The following is a 13365-nucleotide window of genomic DNA, read 5'->3' as shown; positions in this document are numbered from 1 at the left end:
GATGACAAAACTCCCCATCCTGAATATTCATCCTAACCTTAAGTGGAGAGAACCCACTGGCCTCCACTGGGGGAGTTTTGGAAGTTACTCCCCATGATCTCTTTATTTGCTGCAAATAAACTTTCCTTTGTATGACAACTCCACCTGGTGTAGTCTCTACCTGTAACTCGCCAAAGATCCAACTCACCTAGCTTGGTTATAGTGCAGTATGTCGGGGGGAAAGGGACAGGGCAACCCTGGAAAGTGGAACTGAGGGAAGGATGACAAGATCAGTGTGGAAAAATTCAGAGTTTTAGGTGCTCATGGATTAGCCAAGTAGAAAGAAACGGTAGGTAGGTTGATACAGAGGGCTCTAGCTCAAAGGTACCTGCACAATGTTTGGCCAATAGGAAGCTGCTGCCATGACTCTTATTCTATGTGGACTGGAGAAAGAGATATCGAGTGTGTTATAGAAAAGTGGCGACGACCCACAGGAATAACAATAACGTCCACAACAACAGAGCTAGAACTTAATCTCTTATTATGATGCAGAACTAGAAGTTGTTGTAAGTGCTTTGCACGAGTTGACTCACTCAATTACTGCACTGAGTTTATGAGTTCAAAACTACTGGCATTCCCAAATGAGAAACCGAAGCCCAGAGCCTGAGTAACTGGCACAGGCCATACAGTGAATGGGTGATGGAGCCGGGATCAGAACGTGGACAGTCAGACCTGGGACTTGGCGATCTCAGGTCACAGTCCGGAAGAAGCCGCTGGACTGAGACTGGGGCCGGGAATTCATTAGGCCAGCGCTGCTGGCAAGCGCTCGAGCCCGCACGCAGACCCACGCGGAGTGTGGTGCGGACTCTGTGTCCCCGAGTTGCTGCTCAGGACCATGGGCTCAGGCTCTCGGGACCATGGAGAAGGCCAGCCTCCCGGCTTCCTAGAGCGGCGCGGGTGGGCGCGCCTCCGCTCGCGCTTCCGCCTCGCCTGCGATCGGGGGGGGCGGGGAGCGGCGGGGCGTTGGGTGGTCCGCCTCCGTGGGGTGGCGCGGCCCGCTGGGTCCCAGAGCTCTGGTGTCTGGAGCCACAGACACCGCCCGAGGGGCCGTGCCGCAGAGGCGCCAGCAACCCTCTTGCCCCGAAGAGCTGGCCTGACGTTCCCGGCTCGCGGTACTCTGGGTGGGGCAGGTGACGCGTGGGGTCGCCCGCGTGCCGGGGTGGAGTGTGCAGATTCCCTGGGGGTCTCGGTCAGCATCTTACCCTGGGACGTTGAGCGTCTTCCCCGTACCCCTGGGCGGGATCACTACTTGGATTTCGTCCTGGGCCCGTTATACTACCTTTTCTGTGAATGCTGGTTTTCGTCTTTGCCACCTTTGGTTCAGACTACTTAGTCATTCACGCATAGCGGGCCAGGGATTTTCTTGAAAGCCAGGAATCCACTGCATGAAGTGCTTGATTCTTGCTTCACAGACATTCTTTCGAGGAATTTTCAGCTTCACCAGGCAGATTTTGTAGAATTTACAAAAGAAGAAGATGCAACACCGCGTGAGCCACTGGAGAAGGCGTGCTGAGAACATCCAGAGTGTCCTAGGAATATTGTTTCGGACGAGAGGGGCATGGAGGCTGAGGGGAAAGAGGTGGGGAACGAGGCAGGGTCAGCCTCACTGTGATTCTCTCTTAGCTCCACAGGTTCTTGCTTTTCCAAACAGAGAGGGCAGTGCGTGAAGCTAGGGGCAGTCAGCCATGCTCCAGACGGTGTGGTCCCAGGTGAGCTGAGGTTTCTTCTCTCTTTACATACATTCAAAAGAGATAGCATCGATCACTACAGGAATAGTAACCCCACCTGGCCAGTCCCGTGCTTAGGTTTGCATCCATCAGTTGAGTATGGCAGAGGAGTGTGTTAGGGGAGGTGATGAGGGTGAGTACATAAACTTGGGAGGATCAAGTTGGTTGGGAAAGAAGGAAGTACCAGCTAAGAAACTCTCCTAAAATGTGAGACTCTACATCCATGCAGACTGTGGACCATGAAAGTACGGTTCACAGATAAGCATCTTGGGCACCCACCAAGGGGCTTGCTGGAAAGGCAGAGTCTCAGGCCCCAACCCAGATCTCCAGAATCAGAATCTACATTTGTACAGTATCTGGGGAACCAATGGGCAAGTTAAAATTTGGAGAGTGCTAGTCTGCATGACACCATACAGAGGAAGGCTATCTCCTGCATTTAAACAGTTGCTCCCACAGGAAGAGTTTGCCCTGCACAAAGTCAAGGCCCATTGATGCCACTGGGGAGCATTTGGAGGGTGTGGATTGATGAGGAGGCAGATTCTTGGAAGAATGCAGAGTTTGGAGCTGATGCCATGCCTCCAGCCCATTGCAAAGATGACAGCTTAACCTCTGTGAAAACCTCTATTCTTTGTTGGCACAAATTCATGCAGTCCTGGAAGCAGTTGCCCTTCCAGAATTTTCCTGGCACAGAGGTTGCTTGCATTGAGTTTTTCTCCAGCATCCTAGATCAGGGAATGAGAAAGCTGGTGTCTCGTGTCATGGATGTGTCATAAAATTAGAAAGCCCTATCCAAGACTTATGTATAATGTGTGTGTAGACATTGGACCATCTACTTCCATTTCAGCACTTTAGCCAAAATTAGTTCCAAGTCAGGGGTACCTGGGTGGCTCAGTCCTTAAGCATCTGTCTTCAGCTCAGGTCATGACCCCAGAGTCCTTCGATAGAGCTCTGCATTGGGCTTCCTGCTCAGCAGGAAGCCTGCATCTCTGTCTCTCACTTCCCCTGCTTGTGTTCCCTCCCTTGCTATGTCTCTCTCTGTCAAATAAATAAATAAAATCTTAAAAAAAAAATTAGTTCCAAGTCAGGAAGTGTTTAAACATCTGTAGGGGCAGTCTGTTCTCTCCTGGTGCTTTACGTTGGGTAGTCACTCATGATGGGCTTCCAGTAAGGAAACCCCAAGTAATTGTGGCGTAAATGAGATAGAGGCTTCTGTCCCACGCAAGAGAAGTCAGGGAGAGGCAGTCGAGGGACACTGTGGCAGTGGTAGTGTTACCCACTTTTTCTCTGTTTCTGCTTCACTATCCTAGCACTGGCTCTCGCACTCACGGCTACTTCATGGTCCAAGGTGGCTGCTTGATCTGTAGCCCTCATGTGTGCATTCCAGAAGAGGAGATGACAAAAAAGGCGAACCTCTCATCAGTTTGCATCCTTTCACGAACCTTCCCAGAGGGTCCCCAACAGTTTTGGTACCTGTGTTTCATTGGTCTCAGTTAGTTGCCAGAGCTGGGAGCAGCCCCAAGTAAAATTATGATTCTATTATCAAAAAAGAAAGAGAGGGAAAAAATACACACATGCATATATTTAGACGGTTATCAGTCTTTCTTTTTTTTAAAGATTTATTCTAATGAGGGAGAGAAGGAGTGTGAGAGGTGGGGGAGCAGTGCGGAAGGAGAGAGAGAGAGATAGAGAATCCTCAAGCAGACTCCCCACTGAGCACAGAGCCCTACATGGGGCTCGATCTCCATACCCTGGGATCACGACCTGAGCCAAAATCTAGAGTCCGTTTCTTAACCAACTGAGCCACGCAGACACCCCTAGACAACTGTCAGTCTTATCTAAAGTCTGTATGAGAAATGTTGCCCTAATCTCATCTGTGCTTGTAAGTGCTGAGATGAATATAACACCATGTGCCAGGCAGTGTTTTAGTTCTTTACACACATTAACTCATTCCGCCCTTACAAGAACCTTATAAAATAGGTACCCCTGTTATCCCAGCTTTCCAAATGAGGAAACTGAGGCCAAAGAGTTTGAGTATATCATCCAGAGTCACACAGCTCATGGTTATCAGAGATGGGATTTGACCTAGGGAGTCTGACCCTAAAGCTGAGTTTGTCAGTCTCAGCACTATTAACATTTTGGGGCAGGTAATTCGTTGTTTTGGGGTCCTGTCCTGTGTGTTGTATGATAATTAGCCCCATCCCTGGCCTCTACCCACTAGATGCCAATAGCATCCCCACCGCCCATGGTTGTGACAGCTAAAAATGTCTCCAGGGGCTCCTGGGAGGCTCAGTCAGTTAAGTTTCTGCCTTTGGCTCAGGTCATGATCTTGGGGTCCTGGGATCGAGCCTCACATTGGGTTCTGCACGCAGTGCGAAGTCTGCTTCTCCTTTTCCCTCTGCCCCTCCCCCCCAACTTGTGTGTGTGTGCTGTCTTTCTCAAATAAATAAATAAATCTTAAAAAAAAAAAAAAAAAAGAGTCCCCAGACAGTGAGTACTCTGTGTGTCCTGTCCTGGTGGGCGTTTCCCCGTTGAGCGCTGCTGCGAAGCCCATGCTGTTTGCTCCTGTGCTGCGCTGCCTCTGAACCCACTCCCCGTGTCGGGGATGAAGAGCCCCACTTCATCATGGAGAAGAAGTAAGTGCTAGCAGAGGACAGAAGCAGAGTGAGCAGAGGTGGAGCAGGATGTTGAGATGCTGAGTGTTGTGGAGAACAAGGAACAGGTATGCACTGATAAGTACAGGGGTGTCTCAGAGAAGTGGAGGGGTAGAAGCCATGATAGGAGGAAGGAAGGTCAGGTCCCCGTTCCCAGCTGTTGGCTCTGAAGGAAGTAAAGACAGAAGGTGGTTAACATTCAGAGGCAGCAAACTATCTATTCTACACTGTCCAGTAAGGTGGCCACTAGCTATATGTGCCTGTTTAGAATTAAAGTTAATTAAAATGAGAAATTCAGTTCTTCAGGCATGTGAGCCATGTTTAAACTTCCTGGTCAAGGTGACACCTGATTTCTTCAGTGTATAATTGTCATCTTTCCCTTGCAACTGATCCGAAATCTGTGGGGGGACATTTATGATCACGCAAGTATCCTGCTTCTCATCAAAATTTCCTCCTCGATGTAGCATCCATGGATGATTCCTGTCTGGACTAATCTTTACCATGACGGCTGCAATCCTATAGTACGTCTGTAGTTGTGTTTCTTCCCCTGGACACACTAGGCACAGAGACGTTGTTGACATGACAGACTAGGGTAGAGTTTACTGTAAGTCGGGGAGAGACGGTATAGTGCCACTCACTTGTATGAGTGGTCAGTTCATTTTGAAATGATTGGTTCTTTATACAGCCTTGCAGTAAATGCTCAGATAAAGAGGGCTCCTTTTTGTCTATTTCAAAGTGCTTAGTATCACTGATTCCCATCATTTGTAATAGAGAATAATAATTCTTACCTCGTGCTGGGTTCTGATGATTGAGTGATTTGATGTAAAAGTAGGTGACACGGGACAAGGGATGGTGTCCTTCTCCCCTGAGAAGATGGAAATGGGCCCATCAGGAGGCAGGGAGACACACCTGGTGCAGGGGGCAGGGTCAGCAGGTCGGATGGAGCTTAGGTGATCTGGGGGCAGGTGTTTGCTCAAGGATGGAGACTGCCATCCTGTCCCTGGAATCTAGTGTTAAGAGAGGAGGAAGCAACACTGCATGCTGCTTTCAAGGGCCACCATCTGATAAGGCAAGATGGCAAAAAGGGAGACCCCCCCAAGAGCGAAAGGAACTCTGTGCCCATGGGATTGTTCCTCTGTCTGTAAAAACACATGGAGGGGGAAGACCAGAGAGAAACCAAGTGGATGGAGTGGATGGATTCAGGGTAAAAGACAGATACCTGCTATGGTCATCTTAGAAAACACCGGAAAGATCAACCCAGCTCATGGAACCAGACAGGGAGTTGATGTGACCACCAGGCAGGGAAGCCCCAGAGGTGTGCATGCTGGAAATGTGCTGAGGGCTGTCCCTGGCTGGGGTACGGCTGTGGCTGTCCTCGCCCGCCAGTACCAACTTCCTATGGGCCTCAGAGCCATGGACTCCAGTAGAGGCAGCCCTTCCCTGGAGTTCAGGCCCCTCCTCAGCCCTCAGACAGGACTTGAGCAGGAGCCTGTTCTTTTCAGGAACCAGTGACCTTTGAGGACGTGGCCATGTACTTCCCCCAGAATCAGTGGGCCAGCCTGGACCCCACGCAGAGGGCCCTGTACCGAGAGGTGATGCTGGAGAATTATGCAAACATCACTTCCTTGGGTAAGTCCTTGTCCCTGAACCAGCTCTGCCTTGAGGGCCCCTGGCTTCCTCCTTGGTGGATCTGGGGTCTCCCATATCCCCAGGACTGGTGCATCATGAGCTAAGCTCCCTCCCTAATCCCTGTTTTGGGAGTAGCTAATGGAGAAAGACCTAGGCTTGCTTTGGTTTTTCAGCAGAATTTGCTTCTTCCCTGTTTCCTGGTAGGGAGTCTCCTGAGAGGAGTTTTTGCTCTGGGCACAGACAGCTGAAAGGGTTCCTGGTGGCCTTGCCTTCACTCCTCCCCTCTTCCAGTTCCCTGGAATCCTGGGTCCTATCTCCCCTGCGTGAGAGTCTCTTAGGACCCCCTGCCCACACCTCTAATGACACGGGAGCTGTTGGTCTTCTCTAATAGAGCCAGAGTAAGCCTCCTTTTGAGCAAAACGATTTGAGTCTTCCTCAGATCTCTGGATTCTCTCCACACTGAGCTTACTTAGAGTCCTGGTTGACTTTTTCACCTGGCAAAGCAGAGGGTGGGCTGAGGGGGTTAGCAGGGACTCTCCTCAGCTTCCTGTTCCTTTTCTTTCTCCTTCAGCAGTGTTGCCGTTCCCCAAACCAGATCTGATACTCCAGCTGGAGCGAGGGGAAGCACCCTGGGGCCTGGATCCCTGGACACCCCTCGAGGGAGGGGCCCTGGGAGGTGTCCACACAGGTAAGCAGGAGAACCCACTGCCTTTCTCTTCAGCTTGGCCTCTTCCTGTCTTTTAATGATTCAACATAAGAAAGGTTTTCTTCTGTCATACCAGGTCTTGGTTAGGATGAAGATGGTCACTCTCATTCAGAAAAGTGCCCCTCACTAGAGCTTCAGCCCCATACTGGAAAAGACCCATCTGAAAATTTTGTTTTCTGTTATTTTTCCTTGTAAAACTAGAGGATTTCAAAAATGCATAGTGTTAAAAACAAAACAAAACAAAACTAGTTCTTCTAATAGAGAAGACTCAGTTAAAAAAAAAATTAGTCTGGACTACACTAGACTTAAATAGACCAAAATAGAATAAAATCTGTCATAAATGCATCAAAATGCACCCCCCCTTTCTTTTTAAAGTAAACTCTACCTTTCTAGCTTCAGTGCCTCTGTTTTCTTTTTATCATGCTAGGTGCTAAAAACAAGACCGAGAATGAGGAGCAAAGGCCAAGACTGAACATTTCTAAAGACTCAGCGGCCCACAGACTGACGGCGGTGGGGCTGCTCACAGAAGCACCCCAGCTCCCTCCCCTTAAGGACAGCTTAAGGAGGCCACAGCCCTGTGGGGCAGGAGAGAAAACAAACCAAGGAGGTTTTAGGGACTCCCTGGCCCAGGACTCCAGATCCCTTGTCATCAAAAGGGTGGAGGCAAGCAGGAAGCTGGAAGGTAGCACCAGGGTCAGCACCCACCTGCTGACAAAGCAGGGCCTCTGCGGAGGACAGGCGTTTTATAAGTGTGGCGAGTGTGGCCGCTATTTCAGCCAACATTCCAACCTTCTGCAGCATCAGAGGAGTCACGCTAATGACAAGCCATACAAGTGCAGAGAGTGCGGGAAAGCCTTCAGGTATAATTCGAAACTCTCCCGGCACCAGAAAACCCACACTGGGGAGAAGCCTTACTTATGTCAGGAGTGTGGACAAGCCTTCGGTCAAAATTCCCACCTCCTTCAGCACCAGAAACTGCACGGTGGAGAGAAGCCCTTCGGATGTCTGGACTGTGGGAAAACCTTCAGCTACAACTCCAAACTCCTCCGGCATCAGCGAATCCACACCGGGGAGAAACCCTTTCAGTGTAAGGACTGTGGGAAGGCTTTCCGATGTAGCTACGACCGCGTCGTCCATGAGCGCATCCACACCGGGGAGAAGCCCTACGAGTGTCAGGCATGCGGGAAAAGCTTCAGTTCCAATTCAGTCCTCCTTCAGCACCAGCGCATCCACACCGGGGAGAAGCCCTACGAGTGTAAGGAGTGCGGGAAGGCCTTCCGCCGGAGCTCGGTGCTTCTCCAGCACCAGAGGCTCCACACGGGGGAGAAGCTCTTCAAGTGCAAAGAGTGCTGGAAAACGTTCAGCTGTGGCTCTCGCTTTACAGTGCACCAGCGCATCCACACTGGGGAGAAGCCCTACGGGTGCCAGGAGTGCGGGAAGGCCTTCAATCAGAAGGTCACCCTGGTCCAGCATCAGCGGCTCCACACTGGGGAGAGGCCTTACGAGTGCAGGGTGTGCGGGAAAGCCTTCAAGTGGAGTGCAAGTTTCATTCAGCACCAGAAGTTGCATGCTCGCAAGAAAGCCGCCCAAGTGGCAGGGCCAGCCACAGTTGGACCCCACTGCCCTGCTTCTGGCCACCCCCCTCTGCCTGCCCAGCATGAGCACACTGCCCCCTCCGTGCCAGGGGCTGCCCCATCTTCCCCACATCCCACGTTCCTTCCTCCCTCCCTGCCTCTCTTTGTGCTGCTCCCCTCCTCTGAAATGGCCAGTCCTTCCGCTGTTCAAGTAGTGCATTTCTTTCAGGATCTCACTTCCCCCGGGAGCCCGAATCCTCCCCATGAGCTCCTTCATGGGCTTGACCACCCACCCACTTAGAGTTATCAGTTTCCCTGAGCTCCTGACTGTGCCTGTGTTGTTTGTCTTCTGGGCCCGTGTGGTCATTATTGTTTTCCCAACTCCATTTATGTTCTCACGGTGTTTGAGAACCATGTTGGATTCTAAAACTTCTATCCCCTGGGTAGGAAATGGTTGGAGTTGTCCTTTATGGTGTCCAGTTTGGGTCTGTACCATCAGTCTGCACCTGCCTTCTCTACTAGATTTGGTAGAGTTTACAGAACATTTGGGGGCTTAGGGATATGGCATTCCAATGGGATGGCCTGTTGTAATTCAAGAAATAGGCAAAGCCCATGGGAGGAGGTAAGCAGAGAAAGTATCCAGTGATGGCTTTCAGGAATTAAGGAGGGCCATTTGGTGGGGCAGGAGCAAGGCTCACTGTATAGAATGGGAGCCTGGGACTTCTTATTACCTCAATAATGACCATGATGAGGATCCTGTGTAACCAAGCAATAAGACCAAGGAAATAACCAGTAGAAAGAATATGAAGTGATGAGTCAGCATTGATAGAAAGAATGTAGGCCGTCTCTAAACTTGATTGGAAGGGGATGTGGTTCTCTTTTTGGGTTCCTTTTCTGTTCTTGTCCACATCCTTGTTTAATTTCAGTGCCCACACAAACACATAGGTACGAAAAGTGATCTGGGCCCATGGGTTAGAGCACAGGTGCCTAGGCGTAGCCATCTCAATTCTGCATGGAGCAAATTTGTTGGCATCACACTAGCGAGCCTCCGAGGGAAGGGGAGAAACCTAACCCTGTCTTGCTGTAGATCCTGCCTCAGAGGAGAGTTCATAATGAACCATACACACACTCAGATGTGTTCTCACATCTACTCCACATCCTCTGTGATTAAATCTGCATTTTTGAGTCCTGGTACTTCTAGGTTAATTTTTATAATTAACACCAAGAAGTGTTTGTGGACACTAATCTTTTTTTTTTTTTTTTTAAGATTTTACTTATTTGTTTGTGGTGCATGAGCTGGGTGGAGTTGGGGGGGGGTGGCGAGGCAGAGTGAGAGGATGAAGGAAAATCACAAATCACAAGCAGACTCTGTGCTAAATGCTAGTCAGATGCAGAGCTTGATCTCATAACCCTGTGATCATGACCTGAGCTGACACCAGGAGTCAGATGTTCGATCAACTGAACCACCCAGACACCTCCTGTTGGTGGGCACTAATCTTACCAGATGTTATGATGTCACTGGTTTGACCATACTTCTCGAATGGTATGGACCCTGATCCTTCTTGCAATCACTGCCTCAGGACAGTGTAGAGGCATGGAAAGGTACTTTAAATAGTTAAGCAGGAATACAGCACTAAGGAAAAGATATGTACACTGTTAGGATAACACCATATAATTACGTCTACAAGGGAAGGCATAAAGAAGCATTTCGGTCTGGGCTTTCGTTAGACTTATTGAGATATACTTAATAGGCTTTACCCTGTTAAAGTAGACAGTTTGGTGCGTTTTGACAAATGAATACAGTTGTGTAACCAAGGTAAAATTTGCATCACCCTTAGCATAGGGAGAAATTTAAGTGGTTTGTAGGATGTTGGTGGGTTTTCTTTATTTTCTTGCTTGATAAGGTTTGTGTAATATATAGAATTCAGGAGAAGAAAAGACAGAACCAAACTTAACCTTCCCAGCTGTAGTCAGAGCTTCCAGACTATGCAAAATGCAAAGATCCCTCTCCTAGCATCACTGTTAAGGAAAACAGTCAAAATGTAGGAAAATGACAATGACTGGTTTCTTCATAATTATTTCTCTCTCACACACTCATGCGATATATATAAATGTCCTATTTATTTCCCACAAGCACCAACATGTCCTCAGGGTTTCTGGGAGGATTATAGCAAGGAAGGGAGTTGGGGAGGGAGATGAGAGCCTCTGAAGATAAGCAGAACTTCTCAATGTAGTTCAAGATTAGAAGGAAGCAAGGAGTGTAGGGAAATAAATATCAGCTCTGGGCTGAAAAATGGCTTTTGATTCCTCACAGCCAATAGATTTATGGGTTTCTGATGATGGGGACTATTATTGTCTCATTTATTTCTTCCTTTTATCATTAATTCAGCAGGCAGGTAGGGTTCCCCGCATTGTTGTGATACAGGCTCCACAGCACTTAGTAGGTGTCAAAGGATGACTGATGTGCTATTCTTTTTTTTTTTAAGATTTTATTTATTTTTTTGACAGACAGAGATCACAAGTAGGCAGAGAAGCAGGCAGAGAGAGAGGAGGAAGCAGGCTCCCTGCAGAGCAGAGAGCCTGATGGGGGGCTCGATCCCAGGACCGTGGGACATGACCTGAGCTGAAGGCAGAGGCTTAACCCACTGAGCCACCCAGGTGCCCCTGATGTGCTATTCTTAACACAGGGACCAGTGTCGCCAGGCCGTTTGACACTTAATAGGCATGCAGGTGTTTTTTGACAAGGGCCATGTATTGCTCCCAGAAAGGATGAATGTGTAAATATAAACTCATACATCACTTAAAATCCAATGTAGAGTTCTTCCAAGAGTTTTGCTTTCTCTGAAAGTGAAATGACTGTGAACATACTGACTCTCCCCTCCCTCCCAAACTTATTAGTTTAACACAAGAGGACTGTCCACTTCTTCAGGAAAGGAGTATGGGTATCACATTACCAGAATTATTGAGTTTTGAGACTTTTGCCTTTGTCAGTGAGTTGGCAATGTTATTTAGGACACTTGGAAAACAACAGAAACCTATTTCAGTGAATGTAAGTACACTTAATTATAAGGATTCCTATGTGTAGCCTGGCACCAAGGGCAAGAATGCAGCAGGAGATCTGGAGCCTGGAAAACCCAAGAGGGAACAACAGGCAGTCTCTGCTCTTTCTCCACTTCTCCCCCACCCCCACCCCGCTTAAGATTTTATTTATTTGAGAGAGAGGGATAAAGAGCAACAGCAGAGGGGAGAGGGAGAAGCAGGCTTCCCACTGAGGAGGGAATCCGACGTGGGGCTCCATCCCAGGACCCTGGGCTGAAGGCAGATGCTTAACCCGCAGAGCCACCCAGACACATAGCAGAAGTTGCCACAAGTTTCGTGTTTACAACCCCATTCCAAGGAGCAGCCCAAACAATCTCCCAGACTGTGGCACATCCCTGGGGGAGAGAATCTGATCTGCCCAATTTGGGTGAGGTGTTCACTGGTCTACTCTCCCCTGGCCAAGGGGTTATGCCACGTAGTGTGAGTGAAGCTGCTAGGGCCCCACTCTGGTAAGGGGAAGAGTTAACTGGGCTGATCAGACACCTGGAAAGTATCTTGCGGACTTCTGAGAGTGCACCTTTTCTCTTGTTTCTGTTGTTCCAGGTCTCCCGACAACTAAGATAACTGAGAAGCTTCAGGGTAATTTTTCCCCAGTGCCTGGAAGCTTTTAGGAATTTAGCTTTGACAGCCCTCTGTGGGCGGTGTTGATCATCTTCCATTAATGTTTCCTGGTTCACAGTAAGCTTTCAATCTGTGCATTCAGATCTTCTCTTGGTGATGACTTGTGATTGGCTAGTCTTGGGGTGGAAGAGCTGGCGGAGTTAGGGAAATGAGGTTATGTCCCCCTCTGATTTCCCTATGCTCTGTGTATGGAGTAAGCAGGCACTTCTGGCCATGGGTTGAGTGACAGTGAATCTCTGTGGCTCTTGGGCCTTTTTCTTTGGGGTCTGTGTTTGTAGCCCACTTAGCAGCTGCAAGCCTGTGTCCCTGGTTAGCACTCTCCATCTGGTTCATTTCTTGTTATAGTTCTCCTTGATTTTCCTGAACACTGAAGTCGGCTGGTGATAAAAATGTGGCTGCATGATTTCTCCTTTAATCTAGCTACCACCGCCATGCCTCCCAAAGGAATAGGCCTCCAGCAGGTACTCCCTCCATCTCCCTTAACTGATCCTACCCTAGCCCTGATTCCCTGAAGCTGAGATTGCAAAGTAGCACCGTCACAGAGCTCTCATTCAGGACAGCCCTTGTATCCTTTAACAGAGATCAGGCATACGGTGGGCAGACCTCTTACGGTCCAGTCTAAATTGTAATGTGCTCGGGTGTCTTCAGTGTGAAATCGGGCTACTTCTCTAGTTTCCGGCCTTGCCCTCAGGATAGCACTCAGTATGTCAAGTCTGGCCCTATTAAGACCTCAGAGGTTAGAGCACAGACTCCACAGCACCGTTAGTTCGTTTTTACCAGTCCAGCCCCTGGACTGGGTTCCAGGAATAGTGCAGGCTTCAGAGATGCAAACAGCTCTTTCCCTGTCTGACGCGCCCTGCAGGGCAAGAAGTCTGGCTTTTCCATCACAGTTGCACGTGGGATCCCCAAACATTTGCGTCGTTCCTGGCCCTCCTGCGGCCCCGTCTGTAACCAGCTGTTGAGGTCTGCACAGGCAGGGTTGCAACCCTACCCTCAGTACCGCCGCTGGACATCCGCAACACTGACACCTGCCGTGAGACCGCGGCGCTTGCAAAGCGGGAGCGTCCGGGACCAGCGCACCACCGAGCGGGAAACCTCCGGCTTCCTAGAAGGGAAGGCGGGCTCCCGCGGTGTTTCCGGCTCGTCGCTGGTTGGTGGAGTCCTGGCGCTCCCGCGGGGAGGAAGCTCGGTCGCTGGCGCCCGGGGTCCCCGAGAGTTGCCGCTCTGAAGCGAGGCCGCTCAGGCCCTGTAAGGTCTGGCCGGCTTTGACTTGGAAGTGCTCGGCCGAGGAGGCCGCTTACCCGCGCGCCGGCCCGCTC

At 49.7% G+C, this 13365-nt stretch overlaps 1 protein-coding gene across 2 annotated transcripts; it reads left to right on the top strand.

The window, feature by feature from the left end:
- Positions 1 to 1009: 1009 nt before the first annotated feature.
- On the top strand, positions 1010 to 9497 carry ZNF619 (zinc finger protein 619). 2 transcript variants are annotated; one of them, XM_046001515.1, is made up of 5 exons: positions 1010 to 1151; positions 1663 to 1748; positions 5920 to 6046; positions 6618 to 6734; positions 7180 to 9497. In XM_046001515.1, the coding sequence occupies exons 2-5, from the start codon at positions 1725 to 1727 to the stop codon at positions 8625 to 8627; spliced, it is 1716 nt and encodes a 571-aa protein (XP_045857471.1). In that variant the 5' UTR covers positions 1010 to 1151; positions 1663 to 1724; the 3' UTR covers positions 8628 to 9497. The 2 variants fall into 2 exon arrangements, with proteins under 2 accessions (XP_045857471.1, XP_045857473.1); XM_046001517.1 differs by having other exon boundaries at positions 1010 to 1325.
- The last annotated feature ends 3868 nt before the right edge of the window (positions 9498 to 13365 follow it).

This window comes from Meles meles, chromosome 4 (genome assembly GCF_922984935.1).
Source record: "Meles meles chromosome 4, mMelMel3.1 paternal haplotype, whole genome shotgun sequence".
In the NCBI taxonomy this organism is placed as follows: domain Eukaryota; kingdom Metazoa; phylum Chordata; class Mammalia; order Carnivora; family Mustelidae; genus Meles; species Meles meles.
Note: the sequence above shows the minus strand (reverse complement) of the source record. Positions and strands in the feature narration are given on the sequence as shown.